At 41.9% G+C, this 26730-nt stretch overlaps 2 protein-coding genes across 5 annotated transcripts in view; one reads left to right on the plus strand and one right to left on the minus strand.

Annotated features, from left to right (window-relative positions):
• Positions 1–4475, minus strand: part of LOC140714771 (N-myc-interactor-like) — a 49202-nt gene extending 44727 nt beyond the window's left edge. Inside the window, exons 1-2 of one of the 4 annotated variants that reach the window (XM_073026322.1) lie at positions 4320–4475; positions 2276–2332 (exon numbers count right to left, since the gene is read on the minus strand). In XM_073026322.1, coding sequence (XP_072882423.1) covers positions 2276–2332; positions 4320–4325 — 63 coding nt within the window. In that variant the 5' untranslated portion in view covers positions 4326–4475. The other 3 variants (XM_073026333.1, XM_073026341.1, XM_073026352.1) reach the window with 3 other exon arrangements.
• A 147-nt stretch (positions 4476–4622) lies between these two features.
• LOC140720819 (protein mono-ADP-ribosyltransferase PARP14-like) overlaps positions 4623–26730 on the plus strand; it is an 85054-nt gene continuing 62946 nt past the window's right edge. The window contains exons 1-5 of the mRNA XM_073035661.1: positions 4623–4781; positions 8468–8774; positions 23035–23243; positions 25944–25998; positions 26111–26257. Of these exons, the coding sequence (XP_072891762.1) occupies positions 8606–8774; positions 23035–23243; positions 25944–25998; positions 26111–26257 (580 nt within the window). The 5' untranslated portion in view covers positions 4623–4781; positions 8468–8605. The remainder of the gene's footprint in view (positions 4782–8467; positions 8775–23034; positions 23244–25943; positions 25999–26110; positions 26258–26730) is intronic.

A 26730-nucleotide genomic window follows, 5' to 3' on the forward strand; every position in this document is an offset into this window, starting at 1 on the left:
TAACGAAAATCAAAAAAAGCTGCAGATCCCCAAAAGAAAAAACAGAACATATTGGATGAGTGGGTCAGGCAGCATCTGTAGAAAGAGAAACAAGATTTTTTCACCCCAGAATTTTGTTTGTCTCATTGTTGTTTATGAATTTAAGAGTGTGCTGAATGACTATTCTAGTTATAAAAAGTGATTATTATCATAGAGCACAACAGCACCAAAACAGGCCCTTGGGCCTATCTATTCCATGCCAACCTGATATTCGGCCTAGTGCCATCTACCTACACCTGGTCTATATACCTCGAAACCACTCCATCCATGTACCTATACAAACTTCTCTTAAATGTTACTATTGAATTCACATCTACCACTTCTGCTGGCAGCTTGTTCCACATTCTCACCATGCCAAGTGGTTGATTAGAGCGCACTGCAGCATTATAGTGGTGAGTTCTTGCAATGCAGATATATAGACAGTGAGAGACTGGAAAATAAACCCATTACAGTTAGTCACGAACAAGTTAGCACAATTATTTACATGTACTATATCTGCACCTACACAACTTTACCCCAAGTGTGTACGTGCATGTGCCAAGATGAGGCTACCTCAGGGTGAAGGAGCAGCACCTTATATCCATCTGGGTACCCTCCAACCTGATGATAAGAATATCAATTTCTCCTTCCGGTGAACTAATTTTCACCCTCCACTATTCCCTACTCTGACCTTTCACCACATCTCACCTGCTTACCCCTGGGCCCCCACCTCCTTCCCTTTCTTCTACGGCCCACATTTCACTTTTATCATATCCTCTCTTCTCCAGCCTTTGACCTGTTCCACCCACTTGGCTACTCCTATCACTTTCCAGCTAGCCTCTTTCCCCTCCCCCCACCTTTTTTTCCCCCCAGGCGTCTTCTCCCTTCCTCTCAGTCCTGAAGACAGGTCTCAGCCCAAAACATCAAAACACTTCTAGATAAGACCATAAGATATAGGAACAAAATTTAGCCATTTAGCCCATCGAGTCTACTCTGCCATTTCATCATGGGCAATCCAGTTTTCCTCGCAATCCCAATCTTCTACCTGCTCCCTGTATCCCTTCATGCCCTGACCAATCAAGAACCTATCAACCGCTACCTTAAATATACATAAAGACTTGGCGACCACAACTGCCTGTGTGGCAACAATTTCCACAGATTTGCCACTCTCTGGCTAAAGAATTCCTCATCTGTGTTCTAAAAGGATGCCCCTCTATTCTGAGGTGGTGTCCTCTGGTCCTAGACTCTTGCACCATAGGAAACATCTCATCCAAATCCACTCTATCAAGGCCTTTCACCATTTGTTAGGTTTCAATTAGGTCAGATCTCATTCTTCTGAATTCTAGTGAACGCAGGCCCAGAGCCATCAAACATGCTTCATATGACAAGCCATTCAATCCTGGAATCATTTTCGTGAACCTCCTTTGAACCCTCTCCAGAGTCGCACGTCCTTTCTAAGGGGTCTAAACCTGCTCACAATTTTCCAAATGAGGCCTCACCAGTGCTTTTTAAAGCCTCAATGTTACATCCTCACTTTTATATTCTGGTCCTCTTGAAATGAATGCTAGCATTGCATTTGCCTTCCTCACCACAGACTTAATGTGCAAATTTACCTTTAGGGAATCCTGCACAAGAACTCCCGAGTCCCTTTGCACCTCAGTTTTTTAAAATTTTCTATCCATTTAGAAAAAAAGTCTACCTTTTCACTTCTTCCACCAAAGTGCATGACCATACACTTCCTAACACTGTATTCCATCTGCTACTCATTTGTCCATTCTCCTAATCTGTCAAAATTCTTCTGCAGCCTCTTTACTTCCTCAATACTGCCTGCTCCTCCACCTATCTTTGTACCGTCTGCAAACTATGCAACAAAGCCATCAATTCTGTCATCCAAGTCATTTATACATAATGTAAAAAGAAGTGGTCTAAACACAGAACCCTGTGGAACACTACTAATCACCGAGAGACAACCAGAAAAGGCTTACCTTACTCCCAATCTTTGCCTCCTGCCAATCAGCCACTGCTTTAGCCATGCTAGTATCTTTCCTGTAATACCATGGACTCTGAGCTTGCTAAGCAGCCTCGCATGCAGCACCTGATCTGCTGAGTTCCTCCAGCATTTTGTGTGTGTTGCTGTGTACTTTTATGTTATGTTCTAGCATGGTGATCCGGCATATTTAAACATTATGGGTTTTAGTTTAAAGCTTAATGAAAATAAATTTAACACAATACTTTTCTTTTTGAATTCCATACTTACAAAACTTAAGCTGCCGTTATCAAGTAGTGGCTGGGGTTGATTAGACTGATCCATATCCTGATTCAAAGAAAAATAACAACATTAACATGCATAAATATTAACTAAGTTGCTTAGTTAAAGACAAATAAAACATGCAGATAGTGTGCATGAAATGAAGTGGGTGAGGAAATAATGTCTTTCATGTTTGTGATCCTGGTTCAATTTGTATCTGGATTAAATGATAAAATCCATCTGTCAATTTAGAGTCATTCTGGTCAGTCCTCTATTAACTACCAAAGATGTTCGGCTTCAATAAGCTAACTTATTGGATTTAACTAAGGCCAGGATTGGATAGGTTGGTGTGCCCTCAACTTTATCATGACTGCTGGCCAAAAGCTAACAAAAGGTTCTGATTACGGGAGCAAGCTAACAGTGATGTAGTCTATGGAAATAACTCAGAAAATGTGTGGCTTGGGTTGAGTTGTTCTCCAAACTTGTTTCCCTGAAATGGATTGCCAAGATCAGAGAACAGCTCAACCCAACCTATGTTAATTACTTGACAATACATCCCACCACACGTATACAGTATATTTTTGAGCCTTCTTCTTCTTGTAAAGTTTAATTGTGTTTGGCAGACCAATACAAGGTGTTTTACCACCACCAACTAAGTTGGACCATGGAGCAAAGAGACAGAAAGTCTACTCACTAAAATAACTCAATATCAAAAAAGTCTAATGCGTTTCAAAAAGTCAAATATATACTTACATGCATTACGATGGCAGTGATATCCTAATAAACTTTTTATGTTAAACTGTTTCTGTGCCAAAGATCTTAATTTAGCAATTAGATGTTTCCTTTGCACCTCAAAGGAACTAAGGAACTGCAAACAATAAATATCTCACCATTTCTTGACAATTACACTCCCTACAACTGCCATATCACACATATTAATTCTGAACATGGAATTATTCAACCTAGTACATCCAATACATAAAGGTGTAAGTATAACTTCTTCCCATCTTTTATACCCATCTCCCAGCTGAGTTTCCATCAATATCGGAATTTGATAGAACTGCTGTCCTGTCTTTTCACTATTCCAACTTTGCTGCCCCAGTGATCAAATAGACTTTATAACAATAGTTTTACCTTCCCCTTATGCAAAGGCACTACATTTACATCCTTAATTTTATGTGATTGCTTGGCTAGAAAGTCTACCACCTCGTTGCCTTTAACCCCAACATGGGCAGGAAAGCTTAAGAACTGGCTACAAAAGTCATGACCCCGGCAGGCTCAACAGATGTTGTCCAATCACAACAGAACGTTTTTGAAATACCCGTTTTAAAAATGTCAAATCGAGAACGAATCGGACCACAGAAGTACATAACCAGAGCCTATTTCTTCGACCCAATCTAGGCTAAAATATTAGCAACTATCTCAGACAAAAATACCGATACTTTGTATAACAATCTTTTCTTGACAGTCACCCGAAACTTTGGAGCACAAACCGAAACACCTGAATGATCTGTCATTGGATCTTTTGAACCATTTATAAAATATGGGTGAATGACATGGCAGAACACAATTAAAGTTCAAACACAGAAAACCCACAGCACAATACAGGCCCTTCAGCCCACAATGCTGTGCCGAACACGTACTCACTTTAGAAATTACCTTGGGTTACCCATAGCCCTGTATTTTTCAAAGATCCATGTACTTATCCTGGAGCCTCTTAAAAGACCTTATTGTATCCGCAACCAAACATTTTTATCATCCGGAAACAGTGTCGCAATTATGACATGCATGCTTATATATTAATTAAAAACATTGGCTATAGAATATAAAGCGTGTACTGTTGAAGCCGAATATCATTCCTCAATTTTTTGATAGACTAAAATTACAAACTACGAAAATCATTACAAGCGTACGTTTTAGTGTTTAATATTGCCTGTAAACGCGGTCAATGCTTATGGGCACTTTAGCAATCCTTTGGAGTCCTGGCTCGTTGTTTTTAAAAAAAAAATTTGCCTTCAAGTCCAAGAGTTGAACTGTTGCAGAGAATACAAACCTGCATTTCGACCGTAGAAACTCGCAAACAATCGTCTTCAGCAATGCCGGCTGTTCGCAAACGTCGTCGAAATGCTTTCGCTTTCTATAAAGCTCTAACTGGAAATCACCTGACCTAGCAGAACTCTGCAGTACGTTCTTTTAAGGAAATAAACAAATGCGGACACACCCTGCAAATCATGACAAAGTGAGTTTAAAAACCTTTGTTTGTAACACGGAATATTAATTTAGGGATTTTTTTAAGCAGGAGCGATCAAACCAGGAAGATGAGGGCGGCTTGTTATTCGTGCTTGGACCTCAGAGAGGGAATTGTTTTCCGGAAGTGACTGTGATCAGAGGACTTCGGGCGAGCAGAGTAAGAAGGGTCGGGAGCCGGCGGCGGCCGTTTCTCCGTACTTCGGACCCCAGCCTCTGTCGCCTTGCCATTGGGACTTTTCTGGAGGAACTAGTTCTTAATGTAGAGGTTGGTATAAATTGTGGATCTAATATTGATGTATTTTGTTAATTTGTTTGTTAACAACTTATTAAGGGGTAAAGTGAAAGTAAGGGTCTCTGTAGGAAAACCCAACTGGTTGCGAAAATTTCCTAATCCTACACCTATGTATTCAAAGTTGGGCGTGTAAAAGTGTTGGCCAAACTGATGCTTTCTTTACCAATTGATTCCACGCGGATAAGTTTGTAAATCACAAACACGAGAAAGTCTGCAGATGCTGGAAATCCAAAGCAATATGCGCAAAATGCTGGAGAAACTCAGCAGGTCAGGCAGCATCTACGGGAAAGAGAAAAAACCGTCGTCGTTTTGAGCTGAGACCCTTCTTCCGGACCTGCCTGACCTGCTGGGTTCCTCCAGCATGTTGCTTTCAGTTTGTCAATGTTGTGAGTTCTGTGTACTCACTCACTAATCTTATGGAATGTAATCCAAGCAAGTGTGGGGTGTTGCGGTTTGGGAGGTCAAATATAGGGGATCGTGCAAAAGGACCCTTAACAGCACCGATGTCCAAAGGGATCTTGGGGTCCAAGTTCATACCACGCAACTAGATAGGGTGGTGCAGAAGAGGTTTACCAGAATGTTGCGTGTGAGCTATCAGGAGAAGTTGGACAAACATGGGTTGCTTTCTCAGAAGCTAGGGAGGGAGACTTGATGGAAGTGTTCAATATTTTGAGAGGATCTTTTTCCCAGGATTGAGATGCCAATGACTAGAGGACTTTAAGAAGAGTGGAGGAAAGGTTTAAAGGAGATGTACAGGGCAGGGTTTTTTTTTAACACTAGGGAGTGACAAGTGTTTGGAATGGATTGCCAGAGTGGAAGCTCATACCATTGGCATTTAAGAGGCTATCAAATGGAATGGAGGAAAATGGATGAATTGCAGGCAGAAAGGATTCAGTTTAATTCTGCAGTGAGTTTGAGACTGGGACTGTGGGCTGAATGGCCTTTTATTGTGCTGTACTTTTCTATATGCTATGATCTAGTTTCAGTCTAATAATGGCTGAGGAGTTTTGGACTTGTATTATATGAAAGTTTGAAGAACTGGCAATGTTGGTCGTCTTAAGTTAAAAACAGGAAATGCTACAATCACCAGCAGGTCTGTGGAAAGAGAAGCAGGGGTAGCATACAGAGCCTTTAGCAGAACTGAGAAAGAGGGAAAAGCTTTACTTAGAAGCTCAGAAAATTGCAGAAGACAAAAAAAAATCTGTGATAGAGCTCAGATTGTCTCTGTCCATTAGTAAAATCTGACTTGTTATGCAAGTTCCTTGCCCCTGCTGTTAGCAACGCTTTCTTCTTTGTGTTATCAGAGTCAGGTTTAATGTCACTGGCATATGTTGTGAAATCTGTTGTCTTTGCGGCAGCTGTATAATGCAATACATTGATAATGTAAAAGAAAAAACTGCAAGTTACAGTAAGATATATGTAACCACATTAAATTGTAGTGCAAAAACAGAAACAAAAATTAGTGAGATAGTGTTCATGGGTTCATTGCCCATTCAGAAATTGGATGGCAGAGGGGAAGAAACTGGTCCTGAATCATTGAGTGTGTGTCTTCAGTCTTCCATACCTCCTTCCTGATGGTAGCAATGAGTGGAGGGCGTGTCCTGGGTGGTGGGGGTCTTTACTAATGGACACTGCCTTTTTGAGGCACCACTCCTTGAAGATGTCTTTGATACTATGGAGTTAGTACACATGATGATGGAGCTAATTCAACAACTTCCAACAGTTTACTTTGATCCTGTGTAGTAGCCCCACCCTCCCCATACCAGATGTTGATGCAACCAGTTCACAGTATATCTGTAGACATTACTGAGTGTTTTAGGTGACATACAAAATCTCCTCAAACTCCTGATGAAATATAGCTGCTCTCTTGCTTTATAGCTGCATCGATATGTTGGGACCAGGTTAAGTCCTCAGAAATATTCACATCCAAAAACTTGAAATGGCTCACTCTCTCCACCTCTGTTGGTGTGTGTTCCCTTTTTTCCCCTTTCTGAAGTCCACAATCAGCTTTTTGGTCTTGTCCCCTGCCTACTTGCATTAATGTAATTTTATAGCCCCGTAGTTCATCCTCAATCCTGGATACGTAGAGGCAGAACTCGGCTATTTGGTCCATCAAGTCTGCTCCACCATTCCAGCATGGCTGATTATTATCCCTCTCAAACCACTTTCTCTTGCCTTCTCCCCATAACATTTAACACCCTGATTAATCAAGAACCTATTAACCTCTGCCTTAAATACAGTATACACAATGAATTGGCCTGCACAGCTGGCTTGGCAATGAGTTCCACTGATCCGTCACACATTAGTTGATGAAATTTTTCCACATCTCTGTCCTAATCAGATGTTCCTCTATTCTGAGACTGTGCCCTCTGATCCTAGATTACCCTACTGTCGGAAACATCTCCATATCCACTCTATCAGGGCCTTTCAACGTTTGATAAATTTCTTTTCCTGGAAAGAGAATTGAATTTTAGTTTGTTCTGAACAGCAGGAGAAGAGAAATGTGAAAACTGTCAAATCAAAGAGAATTGTGCAGTTTTTTATTTTTTGTGACAATGGGATTTTACCTTTAAAAACAGTTCAAATGACACAGGATTAGTACAGTCAAGCATAGACAGCCAGGGAAGTGCATGGGTTGTTCATTAGGATCTGTATCTCATCAGGTCTTTGGCTGATTGGCTCTCTGCATAACTTAAGTGTAAATGTAGAGTTTAGCTTGTGGTCCTCCAAGAGGACCACAACCTTGTTGCTGGGTTTGGAGGCTTGCGTGCCTCAATGACCCAGAGAGCTATGCTGGCGTTTAAGGCAGCAAGTAAATTGGCTTGTGGTAAGAACAAGTAAAATTGGAATTATACCCTAATATGTTACTGAGAATATAGATCTATTTCTGTACTGTACAGGTCCCTCAGCCCATTATATCTGTTTCAGCCATTATGCTGATTGAATCTAATCACCATCCTCCTGCTCATGGTCTGTGTCACTCTATTCCTGGACTTATGCACACTCGGTGGTGACCACATTACCAACCCATTTTAAATGTGAAGAGCAATGATGGCACGAATATCAATTTCTCTAACTTGCGGTAATTTCCCCCCACTCCCCACTGGGCTCCCCTCCTAATTCTTCTCCTCATCTGTATATTACCTCCCCTGGTGCCCCACCCTTCCTTTTCTCCCATGATCTACTCTCCTATTAGATTCCTTTTTCTTCAACCCTTTGCCTTTTCACCTATCACCTCCCAGCTTTTCACTTTGTTCCCACTCACCTACCTTCCATTTCCCCTGGTTTCAAACTCTACCCCTCAAACTTGTGCTCCTTCCCCACCCCCACCATCTTATTCTGGCTTCTTCCCACTTCCTTTCCAGGACTGGTGAAGGGTCTTGGCCTGAAATCTCGACTGTCTATTTGCCTCCTGACCTGCTGAGTTCCTCCAGTATTTTGTGCGTGTAATTCTGGATTTCCAGCATCTGGAGAATTTCTTGTGTTAATGATATTCTCCAGCCCTGTGTTCTTAGTTAACCAACTAGACACTATCCCGATTGAAATAAGCCTTCAAGCCTCTCTCCAGAATGGAAATAAAAGATTCTATTGAAATACTTCAAATTACAGAATCTGGAATTTCTCAATGATTCATCCTCGTTCTTTTCTTTCACTTTCAGTGATACAGCACACACAGAAACTACTTGTACAGTGAAGCCTTAAAATATTGTCTTCAAACTGTTGGACTCTCACCTTTCCAAAATAAACCTGTTGAAATCCAGTGGAATCAAAGCTGGACTGTTGCTGTCAGTCAAAGGATGCCTGGATTCCCATTGTTAGTGGAAGGACTGCCTGTCAGTCTTGACTCAGTTAAAAATAAACTAGCCATCTATTTTCAAAGCAAGAAGAAATCTGGAGGCGGTGAATGTGAGATTGAAGCTCACCCTGATCCGACAAAATTCTTAGTGTATTTTGAAAGTGAAAAAGGTAAGAATTGATTTTTGTCAAGACAATAAAAATTTCATTATGTTATTGGAACACTACCCATAATAACTACTTACTACTTGAACACAGTTTCTACACTGGTGCTAATGTTTAATAGGGGATTTCCAACAGTATCAAACCTGGCTGGGTTAGTTGGACTCTCACCTCCAAGTTTGCAGATTCAGGATTCACAATTCGTAACAGAACTGTAGAAGAAATAGATACTGCAAAGACACTGACTGACATCAAAGGAGACCCTCATTCTGTCACCTGTCCAACAAAGGGCTAGATTTTCTCCATTTTCCCATTTGAGTTTCAGTCTTCAGATCCAACAGAACCACAAGACATAAGAGCAGAATTAGGCTATTTGGCCCATCAAGTCTGCTCTGCCATTCTGTCATTGCTAATTCATCGTTTTCCTCTCAATCCCAATCTCCTGCCTTCTCCCCGCATCCCCTCAAGCCCTGACCAGTCAAGAATTTATCAACCTCTGCCTTAAATATACCCAAATATAACCACAGTCGCCAGTGGCAACAAATAACCACAGACCTAACTCTTCCCTGCAGAATTTTTGCCATGTACCTCTGGCTCTCCTCCCGCATTCTAATCTTGGTCATCCAAAATCCTGCTGCGCATTCCCTAACCCAGGCGTCCCCAATCTTTTTTGTACCGCAGACCAGTTTAATATTGACAATATTCTTGCGGACCGGCTGATGAGGGGCGGGGGGGGGGGTGTTAATCACGACCGGAATGTAGGTGATAAGTCAACTATAAGTCACTTATAAGTGGCTAATACACTCAATTTTGTTTCTAAAAGTGTTTATCTAACAAATTTAATATTAAGCACACAGTGCATATTTTCCTCGCATGAATATAGTGATAAGTCAATTATAAGTCACTTAAAAGTCAATAGCTTCATAACATTTTAAGTAACGTTTGAATATTAAACACACATTGCATATTTTCCTCGTATTCTTACGTACCCCGTAACTGGGTCACATACCAGCAAAGATAGAGAGGTCCGTAGAAGTCTGATGGTACTATTTTTAACAGTATTTATTGATAGAAATACACAAAAATAATATCAATGCAAACACACAGATAATATACGTCGTCAATACTAACTCTAAAAGCGCGGGTATAATAATAATCAATAAGAAATAAGCTGTATCGTTGTCTAGGGGATAATGAATTGTCCGATGGAAATATATAGTTTGTTCAGTTCATACAGGCTGCATCCGTTGGGGACCCTGTGTAGCAATTGTTGGAGAGAAAGAGACGGGTTAAAACTTGCCCATTCCGTTTATGATGTCAATCCTTCGAGAGTCGTTGAGAGTTGAGTTCCCCGTTGTTAGCTAAAAACCGTTTTTCCGTGGCAAAGGTCACCGATTCCGGGCAACTGGAAGCGGACGCACGTGGCCTTCCACCGGCTTTCGCTATTACGGGATCGCTAGCGTTTCTTCTGGTGCATCTGAGGGGCTGTTCCCACAGACCCTCTTTTTATCCTGACTCACAGGGTCTCAGGTGTCAATCAGGTTGGGGATGATGCAATCCCTCCACCAACCTCCTCCTCGGTTCATTGCCTGGGGCTTTGATTGCATTGTACAGGATGCAATACACAAGTCCGTCTCCAAGAGACAATAGCCGGTATCAATGGGTCCGCCTTTCGGAGGCCAGGACACATTCTAACCCTTTTGTGGATTCTGCATGTCTTTCTCTCATTTCCTGTGTCCCCTGAACTGACTTAATAGTGATCTTGCGATTCTCACAAAGGAGGGGGCTACCCCGCACCCTTCGGCCCCTCAGAGCTGTGGTACATTCATAACAGTATGAATATGTGATAAGTCAATTATAACTCATAAGTCAATAGCATAACATTTTAAGTAACGTTTGGATATTAAACACAGCGCATATTTTCCTCATATGAACATATAAAATCATTACAACACACCAATATCACTGAATCAGTGGGAGCCCTGGGCTTATTTCCCTGCAACAAGACAGTCCCATCGAGGCATGATGGGAGACAGCAATACTCGATGGGGGTTCCTTATGTCCAGTCTATTCCGCAATTTAGCTTTCGTGGCTCTCAGCACTTGCTTCTGTCCCGCTTGCTCACATTTTTTCTGTTCAAAAAACTCAACGGGTTTGTCTTTAAGTGCAGGGTGCTTGGACTCAAGGTGCCGAAGCAATTTTGAGGGCTTCATTGCCTATTAGACAGCCTCTGGGCCCGGACTTCAGCCTCCCGCCCGCCCGCTGCCAGACGCCTTGGCCAGGTGCAGCTGGTCATGGGTGGGGTGAGAGGAGAAGGTAAGGGCCGGAGATCCCCCTGCCGGGGCCGCGGTGGTCGCAGTCTGGAGAGACCGACTGACCGAGCGAGGAGTGCAACAGGGCGCACGCCTGCCACCCCCCCCCCCCCCCCCCGTAGGTAGGTCGGATCTATCGGCCGACAAAAGTTTGGCTTGAGGGATGACTTCCAGTGGATCACAGCGAGGTAGCTGCTCTGCTACTTATGAAACCCTGAGCCCAAACCAGGTCGTCTGCAAATATTTTAGCACCTGGTTCCCCACAAAGCAGGTTTAGAGGCGGCGCCCATCTGTCTGCGCTCCAGGCCAGTAGCAATGGCACTTCTCGCCGGCTGCGTGAGGCGGCTGTTTACCCGAGGCCAAGCAGTGATCCCTGGCGCGAAGGTGTCACTGCGTTTAGGCGACTGATGACCTCACGTGCGTTCAAGTTCAACAGTGGGCGTGACAGGGCATGGGGAAAGGTGTAGCTGACTCATATCGTTTCATATCACCAAATCATATCATTTCCTTGCAGCCCGGTAGCACATGCTTTGCGGCCTGGTGGTTGGGGACCACTGGTTTAAAGGTACAACATTGAAATACCTTAGGACATGTTCAGATTAAAATAAAACATGGAAAAGACACAGTGCATTAAAAGTGACATCAAAAAGACTGGATCATGCAGATGGTCAAAATAAAGCAAATGGGATATTACGTTTAGACAGAAGTATTTCAAAGATTCAATGTACATTTATTAAAGAATGTATAAATTATACAACCTTGAAATTTGTCTGGAGCCATAAAGCAGAAATCCAAAAGAACCCAACTTAAAAAAAAGGCCAATGCCCAAAGCACAGAAAAAGGGGAAAAAACACAAATCATGCAAACAATAGAAGCAAGCAACAGCATTCTGAAACAAATGGAGTCCTTGGATCCAAGTCCCAGTCTCAGTAAATCATATTAGCGGAGCATATAGCTGCAAAGCACAGCTGCTGGGGCAGACTCACAGCCTCATCATGGAGAGAGAAGTGAACCTCGCAGGGGAGCGAGCGGAATCAGCCCGACCCTTGCCTCCGGTCCCAACACTCTGCCTTTCCATTCTACCTGGGCTGGCATTTATATTGTCCAAACAGCGAATCATGCCTCACATTACTACACAAGTTCAAGTTTATTGTTATCTGACTATATGTCTATTTTTAGGTGCTATTCTCTAGGGAATAGCTGAACTTCTGGAGAGGGTTTGGAAGAAATGTACCAACCTTATTCCAAGAGGTAAAAGCAAAAGGAATAAGTTATGTATTCATGCTTATTTCGGGGCAGTTTGTAGCTTGAGACCGGCGGAGGTCATATCTTCGCTAACTGCTGAGATAATGTTCGATAATACTCAATAATGCTTAATTGTAATTGCTAAGAATTGTAATTACATTGCTTGTAATTGCTTATAATTGCTAAGAAAGGATTGAATAAAGAGTTTGATCCTTTATTAGCATTCACTAGAGCTGTGGGCGTATCGGGCAAGTGTAACAGTCCATACGGTCGCAGGCAGGCAGCAGTCGCTTCATTTGATTTTGGGTCAGTTCTGGTGCTACATTGGAGTTGTTTCTCTTGCAACAGAGGAGTTGGCAAAGAATTTTGACAGAGGTGTATAAAGTCACAAAGAATATGGATGGAGAGGAATTGTTCAGATCCAAAAGATACAGAATGAAGGTGATTGGAGAGAAAACTGAAAGTTGTTAAGACAGTAGCTTGGCCCTGGAATACAATTTCAGGAGCAGTAGTGGAGGAAAATTAAATTGGAACCTTCAGAAAGTAGCTGGATGAAAATGTGAACAGAGATATTTTAGAGCTATACAGAGAATGTGGGGGAGTAACGTTAGCTGGATGGCTGTTATATGGAATGTGTGGAAGGCTTCCTCTCATGCTGTAACCATTCTACAATAGATGTCAGGAAATAGCAAGGAACCAGACCGTAGGGTACTCTGACTCCATGCTGACCATCAACCACCCAACTACACTAATTCTACAATATTTCCATTACAACTTATTCTCCCCATCTTCCCAGTTTGGGAGAGGGAGCAACAAGACAGGGCCAGTTGGAAATGGGAATAGGCATCCCAGCTTTCTGAGGCTCTGATGATATAGCGAATGAGAGAGGTTCTTTACTTCCAAGCATCTAAGAAACCATTAAGGGACATTATGATGTAGAATAGTAAGAAAGAGCTTAGGCCAGGGGTTCCCAACCTGGGTTCCATGGAGCCCTTGTTTAATGGTCAGGGTCCATGGCATAAAATGGTTAGAAATCCCTGGCTGCAGGTGAGTAGCATCAAGGATTGGGTTACAATACTGTGAGATGTTTATTGATCTCCCACATTGTGAGGAAGATCAATAATAGTGCCTCTATACTCATAAACGGTTTCATATCATCCATCTCCATCACTCATCCAGCAAAGATCTTTATTATCTTTGACTGCCACACTGATTTCTTGATTGATTAATCTGGTTACATGGAAAAACTGGTTAAGCAGTGGTGCCTTGGACACTTTATTCAATTCAATTCAAGTTTAATTGTCATTCTACCATACATGAATACAGCCAATTGAAAGTGTTCAAGCATTCCAAGGTGCAAAACATCGTACCAACAGTCACACACAGCACAAAGCACGCGTAACACATACGAGATAGCAGGCACATGTAAAATATTAGTAAAATGCAACACACAAAGAAAGTCCAGACCTTGGGTCCATGAATGCGGCAGAAATCTGCAGTCACCCACATCTGCGGTCTGCTGCTGAGCGAGCACTGGGGGTGGGGGGGTGCGGAAGAGGGGGTAGCACCATCTCCAGACCGGACACGCCATACCGCCGCAGATGGAGTACGCCGGCTTCATTGTCTCCCTCCTGGCGGCTGTAAAACCGGCAACACCGCGGCTGGAGGCCTAGTCCTCGCTACAAATGATGCCTCGCAGCACCCTCCCCATTGCCAATACACCAGTGAATCGGACTTGAAGCATTGTTAGCTTTCTAAAAAAAAGACATATATACATACACCCCACCCCCAAGGAGTATACTTGTGAGCCAACCTACTGTATGGACTTTATATATCAAAGGGAACGTGCAGGCATGTGCTTGTGTGTAGTGTTTCTTTGTTGTGAAGATTGAAAAGAATTTGCACACAGAATTTGTAGGCAATACTGTTTAATCTACAGGACACATATGAGAAATCAACAATGGAAAAACAACATTGGAATAACCCTGATGTAGGGTCTTGATGGAGGCTCCGCTGATGCTGACTGACCCATTGAGTCCTTCCATTAGCTTGTATTTTGCCACGGATCCCTGTAATATCTGTAATCGCGTTGTTGTTCGTCTCCGCGCCTTGTGATGCATTGGGCGGCAGCCTTGCCATTTCTTTAGAATACGAGGCCATACGATGCTCAACTCGGCATGGATGGGAAGCATGCAAGGAGCCGGACAGATTCGAATCTGGGACCACTTGCCTCAAAGTCCAATGCGGGTGCCACTACGTCACCGCCCGGCATTGGAACTCCATTGGAAATTAACTTGCTTCATTTTATTTTGATAACTATGTGTTTGTGTGTAACATATTTCATTGCATGTTCCTAGAAACTCCAATAAGGTGGCAATGGACCTCTTCCTTGAGTCACCGCAGTAGATCTGTCCCAGGAGCTCTTAAATTGTGCTTGATCAGGTGCCCAATATGGAATGTTAGGAACAAATGATTAGAAAAAGTTATGATTATTTTTCCTAGGGTTGAAGTGCCTAACAATAGAGGCTATGTATTTAAGATCAGAGGCGGTAACTTCAAAGCAGATTGGTGGGGCAAGTATTTTAGGGTGGTGAGTTCTTGAATGCCCTTCCATGGGAAGAAGGGGATGCAAATACAATAGAGACATAGAAGAGATTCTTAGAAAAGCTCATGAGTTTACAAAGAATGGAGGAATAGAGATTGTGGAGGCAGAACGGGTGAATTTAGTTAGGCATTTAATTACTGGTTCAATTAGTTTGGCAGAACATCATGGGTTGATGGGCCTGTCCCTGTACTAAACTGTTCCATAAGCTTTGAAAGTGGCATGGTTGTATGACACGTAGGGCTGCTACATCATACCTTAAGTGAACGGAGTTAATTCCTGATTTTGGGTGCCATCAATGTGGCATTTGCATGATCTTCTCTTTGGTTTTCCCCAGGTTCTCTGGTTTCCTGTCACATATCCGAGCATACTGCTAGGTTAAGTGGTTACTGTAAATTCCCCCTCAGTGTAGGTAAATGCTGAAAGAGGTGGGGTGGGGATACATCTCTACCAAAGGAGGTGTAAGGAGCTCCTCTCTCCACTAGGCTGCAGGTCACTTTTGGGCAAAGTGTGGCACCTGCTTAACCTCCTGATCAGGGTCACATGCAGACGTGGGAGAAGGTGGTGAATGGTCATAAGTCCTGGTTATGCGACCACTGATGCCAGGCAGACAACCTCCGAAGAGTGTTGATAATGGCTAGGTGTCACCCATCTTGTAAAGACACTACCCAGAAGAAGGCAATGGCAAACCACTTTTGTCGAAAAAAAATTGGGAAGAACAAGATGGTCATGAGATTATGATTGCTTGCGTCAATGTGACACTGCATATAATTATGACGATGAAATGCTTAAAAAAATTATAGGTGCATGTGAGAGAGGATAAGCTGCTTAAGGGAAATAAAAAGGGAATGGAATTGATGGGATGACTCTGTTGGCCCCTTTTGTATTGCAGTTAATTAAAGAAGGTGATGTTGGTCTAGTGATCCAATGACGTTGCTGGTTTTGAATTGCTCAAAACAAGTTTGATAAGAATTGTTTAATCTGTTGATAGTCTGGATTACCACAGCATTTTCAAGTTCCTGGATGTTAATGTCTCTCAGCATCTACCCTGCGCCCAGCATATTACTGCATTTACAAAGAAGACGTGACAGCGGCTATATCTCATTGAGTTTGAGCTGAATTGGTACGTCACCACAGGAATTCACAAGTTTCCACAAATGTACCTTGGAGAGCATTCTAACTGGTTGCATCACCATCTGGTATGGAGGAGCCGTGGCATAGGATTGGAAAAAGCTGCAGAAGATTGCTGACTCGGGCAGCTCCATCATGGGCACTAGCCTCCCCATCATCAAGGACACTGTTAAAAGGTGATGTCTCAAAAAGGCAGCATCTATCACTAGGGGCCCCCATCACCCAAGACATGCCCTTTTTTCATTGCTACCATCAATGAGAAGGTGCAGGATCCTGAAGGCACGCAGACAATGTTTCAGGAAAAGCTTATTCCTCTCCACCCATCAGATTTCAGAATAGACAATGAACCCATGAATCAAAATCAGGTTTATTATCACTGGCTTGTGTCACGAGATTTGTTAACTGAGCAGGAGCAGTACAATGAAAAAAAAGTAAACAAATTACAGTAAGTGTATATGTACATTAAATAGATTAAAATAGTGCAAAAACAGAAGGAATATATATTTTAAGAAAAAGTAAGATAATGTTCCTGGGTTCGATGTCCATGTAGGAATTCTATGGCAGAGGGGAAGGAACTGTTCCTGAATCACAGAGTGTGTGCCTTCAGGCTTCTGTACTTCCTTCCTGATGGTAACAATGAGAAGAGGGCATGGACTGGGTGATGGAGGTCCTCAACAGTGGACATTGCCTTTCTGGGGCACCGGTCCTTCAAGAAGACTTGGATACTCTGCAGGCTAGTACCCAAGATGGAACTAACTAATTTCACAACTTTCTGTGGCCTCTTTAGGTCCTGTGCAGTAGACCCTCCCCTCACCACCCTCATACCAGACAGTGATGCAGCCTGTTAGAAAGCTCTCCAATGGACGTCTATAAAAGCTTTAAGTGTTTTAGGTGACAAACCAAATCTCTTAAAACTCTTAATGAAGTATAGCCATTGTCTTGCCCTCTTTATAACTTCATTGATATGTTGGGGCCAGGTTAGATTCCTAGTGATCTTTACACCCAGGAACTTGAAATTGCTGACTTTCTCCACTTCTGATCCCTATGAAGTTTGGTTCATGTTCCCTCACCTTGCCCACCCTGAAGTCCACAGTCAGCTCTTTTGCCTTACTGGCATTGAGTGCAAGGATGTTGCTGCGACACCACTCAACCAGCTGGTATATTTCACTCCTGTACACCCTCTCATCTCTATCTGAGATTCATCAGCAAATTTATAGATGGTATTTGAGCTGTACAGTCATGGGTATAGAGAGAGTGGAGTATGGGGCTGAGATGCATCAGTGTTGATTGTCAGCATGGAGGAGATATTATCACCAATCCACACAGATTGTGGTCTTCCAGTTAGGAAATTGAGGATCCAATTGCAGAGAGAGGTACAGAGGCCCAGGTTCTGTAGCTTATTGATCAGGACTGTGGAAATGACGGTGTTAATTGCTGAACTATAGTCAATGACCAGCATCCTGACATAGGTGTTTGTATTGTCCAGGTGATTCAGGGCCGTGTAAAGAACCATTGAGATTATGTCTGCCTCATTACCTCACCTTAGTACTTTTTCCTCTCTTTCTGCACTACTTTTTAAAATTAATGTTTTATTATATATGATTGTAATTCATAGATTTATTATTACATATTGTAATGTATTGCTGCAAAAAAAACAAATTTCACAACATAGGCCAGAGATATTAAACTCAATTCTGATTCTGCAATAACTGCAACTGGGTGGTGTAGGTAATGGCCCAGGTTTTGTTTATAACCCACCGGATGATGATCTCACCAGCTGACCACATTTTGCATACAAATTCCCTGTCAGCCAGACACCAAGAGTTGTCCCAGTGCAGGTTAGAGCTGTATGAACAAAGCAGCCATTATCTTTATGAAGCCAGTCTTAAGCAGGACAGTGTTTGCAAGCTGTGAAGGTTCAGATGGAATTTTTAATGCAAAATAAAAAACTAGAGAGAGAGGCATGAGAGGCTAAATGATAAAATAGAACACAGTATATTTTTCTGAGGAAATTCTGACAACAACCAGTAATTGACGTCAGGGTGACATTGGGCTTCACAGCTTGGGTGGACCCAGGTTTAATGCTGACTTTGGGTGTTGCCTGTATTGAGTTCATAGTTTTTCAGTGACTGCATGGACTTCTACTGGAAACTTGGTTTTCTCCTGGTTCCCAGTGATATTCATATACTCTAGAGGCCAAAGTCTCAAGTTTACAGAGAATGGTGCAAAAAATAATAAGTAAATCCAGTGTATAGCAGTTCTGTGGGTGAAAACGCCTTGTTACTGAGAGAGGTCAGAGGAGAATGGCCAGAATGGTCCAAGCTGACAGGAACGTGTTGCAACAGTAGTATGGAGAAGAGTATACGACATGTCGAAGCTTGAAGTAGATGGGCTACAGCAGCACCAGATCATGAGCACACACTCACCTGTAGTATTAGGTACAGGATGTACCTAGTAAAGTGGCCACTAAGTGTAACACTGTGTAGCCCGACGATTCCAAACTGTGCAGTCGGTGTACTAGTTCCTTAATTGACATGATCTTTTTACTATGAATAAAGAAGAGCACTTTGGCAAATTTCCACATCCTGCTGTTACTTTCATCACTGATCAGTAGGTTCAAGTTGTCAGTTGGGGGTATCTAATAAAGGGCCACTGTATGTAGGTGATTTTGTCAGTGTAAATTACCCCATAACATAGGTAATTACCAAAAGAATAGTGAAAGGGGGAGAGAAATAAGTTGGAGAACAGGAAAATAAAGGAGTGGGGTAGAATCACCAGATGGCGCTGGTGAACAATGTGACCAAAGGCAACATCCTCTAGATCATTTACAAAACTATTTTCATTCTTTTCCTTTCAGATGTGGTTCTGCTACTGTTGGAGCCTGTGGTTGACATTTTGGTGGTGTGTTTTCGGGTCAATGGAGCGATCTGGCGCTCTGCTGTCTCTGAGAGGGTTGCGTGAGGCTTCAAGTGAAGTGCGTGGCCTTCACTAGAGATGGGGCGCGAGCCCCTGATCTGCTCTGTTTCTCGCCAGTTAAAGCGGTGGGGAAGATTGATATCGTCGAGGAGTGAGCAGAAGGCAAGCGGGAGTTCAGCCATACTCTCATTTGCTGCTGAGGCAGTCTCTTTCTCCCTCTTAGTTGCTGGTCCTGAAGGAAGATTGCTATGTTCAAATGGTTCCTTTCTCTCTCAGCACTGTCGGAGGATGGTGTCGAAGCTCTGGGTGTGGTTGTGGGTTGGACTCTGTAGTTCATGTTATGATGTGTTTCTGGTTTCTGGTCGCTCCTTTTTGTTTCGTTGCTATTTTAGGGGATTTTGAATTGAAGCAGCCTGCAGATAATGAGCACAGAGTTGAACTGAATACACCTGGACTCTTTTGATCTTGTAGTTTTCGCTTTTTTTTGTTGCCATTAGCGCCATTGTTTTTGTTGGATGTGCAGGAATGGTTCCATGGTTTTCTTTGTTAGTTTCCATGAGGCTGTCTCTGGGGAAGATGAATCTCAGGGTTGTATCCTGCATACACACTTTGATAATCAATGTACTTTGAATCTTTTGAATCTTTGAATAGGTAAAAGCTGACATAGGCTAAGTGAGCTATGTCATTGTAAGTAAAGCTGATAGAATGAAACCACATTTGTAACAGTAGAATTTCAGAAAGAAATGATAGTGACATGTCATGCTGTTATAAGGAGTTAAACTTGGAAAGGCAAGCTGTGATCTTTTGGGCAGATTCTAATCCAGCAATTTATGTGGTGGAAGAATTAGAGACATGCCATTTTCCAAAGGTCTTTGGAAGAGGACAGTATAGGCCACATTTAGAGTATTGTGTGCAACTTTGAATCCCATATCTAAGGAAGGAAGTGTTGAGGAAAGTGTGTTTACAAGAATGATCCGGGGAAGAAATGGTTTGCTCAACTTCACTTGCTCATCATTGAAATGTTCCCACAACCTATTGACTCACTTTCAAAGACTCTTCATCTCGTGTTATAGTTACTGTTCTATAGATTTGCTGAGTATGCCCACAGGGAAATGAATCTCAGAGTTGTAATATGGTGTTTGTACTAAAAAAAATTTACTTCCAACTTTGTACCAGGAGCACTTGATGTGGTGGGCCTCTACTCACTGGAGTTTAGAGGGCTGAGGAGGGATCTCGTTGAAACCTATAGAATATTAAAAGGCATGTATAAAGTGGATGTGGAGAGGATTCTTCCAGTAGTAAGGTCTAGGACCAGAGGGCATTGCCTCAGAATAAAAGAATATTTCTGTAGAAAAAAGATGAGAAGGAAGTTCTTAGCCAGAAGTTGGCTGTGGAGGCCAAATCATCCGGTATATTTAAGGCAGAGGTTGATTTATTCATGATTTGCAAAGGCATAGAAGATTATAGGAAGAAGGTGGCAGAAGAATGGTGCTGAGAGTGGATAATAAATCAGTCACAATTGAATGGCAGAGCAGACCAGATGGACCGAATGGCCTAATTCCATTGTTATGTCTTAGTCTTGTAGCATAGTTCCAGCTTTGTTCAACTAATCATGCATTTCAAAGTTCATAGTAAATTTATTATCAAAGTATACATATGTCACCATAGATCCTGTATACTTCGGACTTTAGATAACACACTGAGTCATGTCATCTGCAGAAATCCTCTGATGACTCAGCAGTTGTTGGGTGTATAAAGGGAGGACCCAGCAGACTTGAGTGGAGCACCAACACTGAGGTTGTGTTCAAGAAGAACCAAAGTCGCCTCTACTTCCTGAGGAGATTGAGGTCCTTTGGAGTTTGCAGGCCTCTCCTTCACATCTTCTACCAGTCTGTTATCACCAGTACAATCTTCTATGCAGTGGTGTGCTAGGGCAATGGCATTAACATGGGTGATGCCAACAGGCTCAATAAACTGATTAGAAAGGCTGGCTCTGTTAAAGTAGTCAAACTGGATACATTGGAGGCTGTAGAAAAACAAAAGACCCTCCTCTGCTCCAAAAAGCGCTACATGAGGTCATTTTTACCCTTTGCCATTAGGCTCTTTAATAAATCCACTTATAGCTGGGGAGGTGATGACTCCCTCCTGTTTGAGGTAACTTTTAAAAAAATCTTTCTTGCTTCTCTTAATATTTGTATATCTGTCCACTTGTAATACTGCTGTGACACTGTAATTTCCTTTGGGATCAATAAAGTATCTAGATTAGAATTGAAAATACACGTGGACTAAGATGTTAACTGTCCTGTGCTATTATCAGTGGGATCATCAGTTGATCTGCCACCTGTCTTCAGGAGTTTCGGCCCGCTTACGATCAGGACTCCCTCGAGGTGGTGGGCCAGCAGTGCTAAAGCACCACCTCCCACTGATGAGCTTAAAAACGTGGCATCTGCCTCTATCAGAGCTGTTGGTCGCTTCCATCCAACAGATAGTCTACTCTTCAGGTGTCTATGCAACTACTGAAGAGTTTACAGAAGATGAATGCACTATTCTACTATCTGCCCCTCTAGACGTACTTACCTAGTCCACACCCATGATGATCCTGCCTCTGCTGCCTCAGCTACAGCCCTGCTGGTTGACTTGATCTCTCTTCTAGTAAAGCCAAGGTCACGCAGCCACTTCTGGAAAGTGAACGCAATAAAGCCACGGCACCCTACTTCGAATGGATAGCATGAGACCTTCCACCCTCTGTCTCTGCACTCTGATCTTAATTCTGCAAACTTGGTTAACTTGCGCTCATGGGCTTTGTTGATGTTGTCTTCCCAGGGGACTGTGAGTTCACCAAAAACCACTTCTCTACTGGTGTCTATATAAAGTGTGTATATATATATATATATATATATATATATATAAATAACCCTGAGATATATTTTCTTGTGGACATTCATAGGAAATCCAAGAAATACAATAGAATCAATGAAAGACCATACACAACAGGATGAACAAACAACCAGTGTACAAAAAAACCCAATAAACTGTGCAATTAGAAAGAAAAGAGAAATAATAAATTAATAAGTAATAAATATTGAGAATATGAAATGAAGAGTCCCTTGGAAGTTAACCCATAGATTCTGGAAATATTTCAGTGATAGGACGAATGAAGTTGTCCCCTTTGGTTCAAGAACCTGATGGTTGAGGGGTAAGAACTGCCTGAACCTGGTGGTGTGATACCTGAGGCTCCTGTAACTCCTTCCTGATGGCAGCAGTGAGGAAAGAGCTGGTGGGGGTCCTGTAATAGCGCTTTATGTAGATGTGCACATCTGGTGGGGAGGGCTTTGTTTTTGCTCAGAATGGACTGGACAATATCCTTTTTTTTTGTAGTATTTTCCATTCAAGGGCATTGGTGTTCCTATACCAGGCAGTGATGCAACCAGTCAATATATCCTCCACTACACATCTATAGAAGTTTGTTAACGTTTTAGTTACCAGATGTTGTTGTCTAATATGCACCTTTATCAGTGAAAATTATTTTGCTCTATGCTCGATATAGACTGAACTGCTTGAGTATTTACTGCATCTGTGTTCATCCAAGGAAACAACATTCTGTCACAATCCTCTCTGAAGCCTTTAAGATGTTAAAAAAATATATACAGGAGAGTTGCTTATCTTTGGCTTGCTCACAAGAATAGGATGTGACCAGTTCGATTAAATGATTAGTTGCTGGTTATATCACAGATGTTGTCGGTGAAGAAACTGGCGATGGAAACACTCTTCAGGTGAAAGAAAGATGTCGGGAACTGTCCATCTTGAGGTGGCCAATTCCTGACAGGATTGTTACTTCTCCTTGGTAGGGGAGGCTTGGTTAATTTCTGGGTCTTGCTGTCAACCAGCTGAAAATAATGTAACCCTTAAAAAAAATACTGCAAACATATTTTAATAGTGAAATGCAACAAAAAGAAATAAAGTGCAGTAGGACAGCTGTCACTGGAAGTAGTAAGCCAATTGTTAAAGAGTAAAGGGAGGTTATTCTTATGAGATGTTGAACATGTCTATCTTGTGTAATCAGTGCAGAAAAATGTTGTGAAAAATGAGATCCACATGGTGCAGCTTCTAGGACCAAAGCCAGTCAGTCTTCGCGTTACAATCTATGAGGGGGACGATGATACAGAAAGTTCTGTGAACCCCATTGGAGTGACACCTGATGCCAACAGAGGGCCAGCAGTAGAACAAAGTTTACTGTTGACCACTTCGAACAAACCGAGTGAACATGAACAGGTAATTCATTCCTCACGAGTTGTACCAAACATTGTTGACATATTTTACAAAGATGATGTATTTTAAGTCAAATGTTTCTCATCTGCTTGAAACATACCTAAATGTGTAAGAATACATAAAGTGTATCTTATAAGTTTTAACCATTCTGTTCATGAAGAAATTACTACATGAAATTAAAGGTAGAATTTTAAGCATTAACATTATCAAAATTGAATGGAGACTGGCTGCTTTAGAGAGGGGGCAGAGATTTACCAGGACAATCCCTGGACTAGAGAGCATGTCTTATAACTTAAGTGAGTTAGGGCTTTTCTCTTTGGAGTGAAGTAGGATGAAAGGTGACTTGATAGAGGTATAAAAGATGATAAGGGGCAAAGGTAGACAGCCAGGGTGGAAATGGCTAATACAAGGGTACATCATGTTTAGGTAACTGGACAAATGTATAGAGGGAAGGTAGGGGTAATTTTTTTTTTACAATGGTGAGCGCATGGAATGCCCTGCCAGGGTGCTGTTGGAGGCAGATACATTAGAGACATTTAAGAAACTCTCTAGATAGGCACACGGATGATAGAAAAATGGAGGGCTGTGTACAACGTTTGTAGAAGGGAAGGGTTAGGGTAGATCTTGGAGTAGATTTAAGCACAACAATGTGTACTCTACTATAATTTTCTTTCTCTTCTGCGCTTCGTGTACTGTTTAATCCTCTGCTTAGTCATTCAGATTTACAATGATCCTTGTGTATGATACTCAGACGTTTTATACCAGATAAAATGAAAAATGCCTTAACTCATCTAATAGTAAAATACACACCATAATATTGCTGACCCTTTTCCTAGTAAGTTTCAGCTTTGCAGATCGATTGCTGAATTGGCTTTGCCTACTCTGTAGACATTTTTTGTTCTGATCTCAAATAGTTACTGGAAGAAACTTAATGGAAAATATGAATGTGAGGCTGTTTGATGAAAATACCTGTGGTCACCTTCAATGTTACTAAGCAGTTGCTAATGTGCTCAGACATTCATATTTACTAATGAGTTGTATACGGTATATCAATATACACATTTTTATTCCATATCAGTACTTTAACCTCTAACTTTTGAAACCCTGGTTTCCTTGGGCTGCATACATCTAGGGAATACACACTCCGGTCCCGCCAAATCAGTGAGGTTGGGATGTCTCCCACCCCAAACCTTGGTTTGTATGAATGCTATGTAATGTTACAACTCGGTGCCAGGAAACAACAGGCAGCATGTTGTGTGTGATTAAAGGAATTATGTTTATGAATGGTAATTTAACTAAAGGGTTAATAAAAAAAAAGAAGAAAAAATAATAAAAGGGCCCATTATAATTAAACAGTCAAATGTGCACCAGTTGGAGCTCAACTCTTCCAAAAGTCATATTCACAGATCCTCAGTAGAGCTCCACACCTTCCTCCATGGAATCACAGTCCCCCACCGGGTCGACTACTACGACCAGTTCTCCCCCGCGTCTTTTCTTCTCATCTCCTGCCAAACAAAAGACCCCAGCTCAGAACGATGTCAGGCACACAAAAGAAGAACGCTCCCCTAATTGGACTGCTCACATTCCGAAGCACCCGTACCTCTAACCAAAACCCAAACACTGCTTCTACAGGAAAAACTATTACGTTAACAGTGAAACCATTATCAGGGCGTTACATTTTATTTTTTAATATAATTTTTTAAAAATTTAATTGCTGTGCATTCTGCTCACACATGACTGCACAGCCATACACCTCAGTAATCACATTGTCAAGTTTACCACTGACACAACCATGGTGGGGCTCACCACCAACAACAATCAGAGGGGGTGGAAGAGCTGGAGGCCTGGTGCCAGGCAAATAACCTCTTCCTCAATATCAGCAAGACAAAGGAGATGGTTATCGACTTCAGAAGAACTCTCATCAGTCGTACCTCTCTTAACATCAACGGCATAGCAGTGAAAACTGCGAGCAGTTTTAAATTCCTGAGGGTGCACACCTTGCACGTCATCTCATGGTTTCAGAACACAATCAGGAAGGCTCACCTACACCACTACTTTCTGAGGAGGTTGCATGAGATCCAGAGTGGCAATTATTTTTTCTCCTTTACACCTGTGGATTGGAAATGACATGAAACATTCTTGAAACTTGAACTCGTTCTTTTCAATTTGTTTTTTTACTGAGATACAGAACGGAATGGGCCCTCCCGGCCCTTCTAGCCACTCTCCCTAGCACCCCCTGATTTAATCCTAGCCTAATCACAGGATAGCTTACAATGATCAATTAACCAACTAGCCTGTACATCTTTGGGTTGTGGAAGGAAACCAGAGCACCCAGAGGAAGCTACACGGTCACAGGGAGAACATGCAGTCTCCTTACAGGCTGTGACGAGAATTGAACCTGGGTCACCTGTAAGGCACTGTGTTAACCACTATGCTACAATGTCGCTTTATTACTGAATTTTTGTTTTGTTGCATGTCACGTCAACACACAATAACAAATTCCTAATACATGAAATCGGTTGATCCTTGATTGGTTATGATCAAATGATATCTGAGCAGGTGTTCAAGGGAGCCGGAGAAGGAAGTAAAGATGTAAAAAAAAAGTGAAATTTTTTCTTGTATTTCTTTTGATTTCGTTTAGATCTAGGTTGTTTAGGACAATTTAGTAATCTTGGGAATACTTTTATTTTTTTCCAAATGCAGAGCCAGCCAAAGGAAGTTCAGATTGCAGAAATTCCACCACTACATCAAGAGTCAGGTACAGTACTGGCTTTGTGTAGGCAACTTAAAGTACAACTGGCTATGACTTTCAGTACATATACTTGAGAAAATACGTCCTTCTCATGTCTATCTTTCTCTTTTTGCTTCAGAATTCTCTTCCAACCAGCTCCTGGTTACCAGCAACTGTCCAGTTGATACAGAAGTGGTAGCAATGTTTTTTGAAAAATTTTCACCAGATTTGGAAGTTTCGGCCAACAATGAATGCTCTTGGATTTTGACCTGCTTTAGCCAACATGGTAAATATTCATGTAATTTACTCTCACACTTTGAGAGAAACAGCGAGAAGGAATGCGATAAAGGGAATGTAAATAACAAGAGCCCAGAGTGACTGCATTCCATGAATGCCCTTCACTTAATAAGACATCATTTGATGAGCATTCATGTGGTAATATAATTCTTAAATCTTTATTTTAAATGAAGCAAATCTCATAAGGTTCCACTGCTAGAAAGAGATACTATGATCTTGGTAACAATAATGCTGACTGGCGCCTGATGCATACTTAAAATGCAGTCCACAAATTTTTTTTTAAATGGTATATGATCTCTTCTCCCCTTCTACATCAGGCAGAAGATAACAAAAGCCTCAAAACACATACCACCAGGCACAAAGACAGCTTTTAGCCACTGTTATAAAATTATTAAATGGTTCCCTAGTACAATAAGATGGACTCTTGACCTCACAGACTACTCATTAAGGTCTTGTACCTTA

The sequence above is a fragment of the Hemitrygon akajei genome, chromosome 2 (genome assembly GCF_048418815.1).
Source record: "Hemitrygon akajei chromosome 2, sHemAka1.3, whole genome shotgun sequence".
Classification (NCBI taxonomy): Eukaryota; Metazoa; Chordata; class Chondrichthyes; order Myliobatiformes; family Dasyatidae; genus Hemitrygon; species Hemitrygon akajei.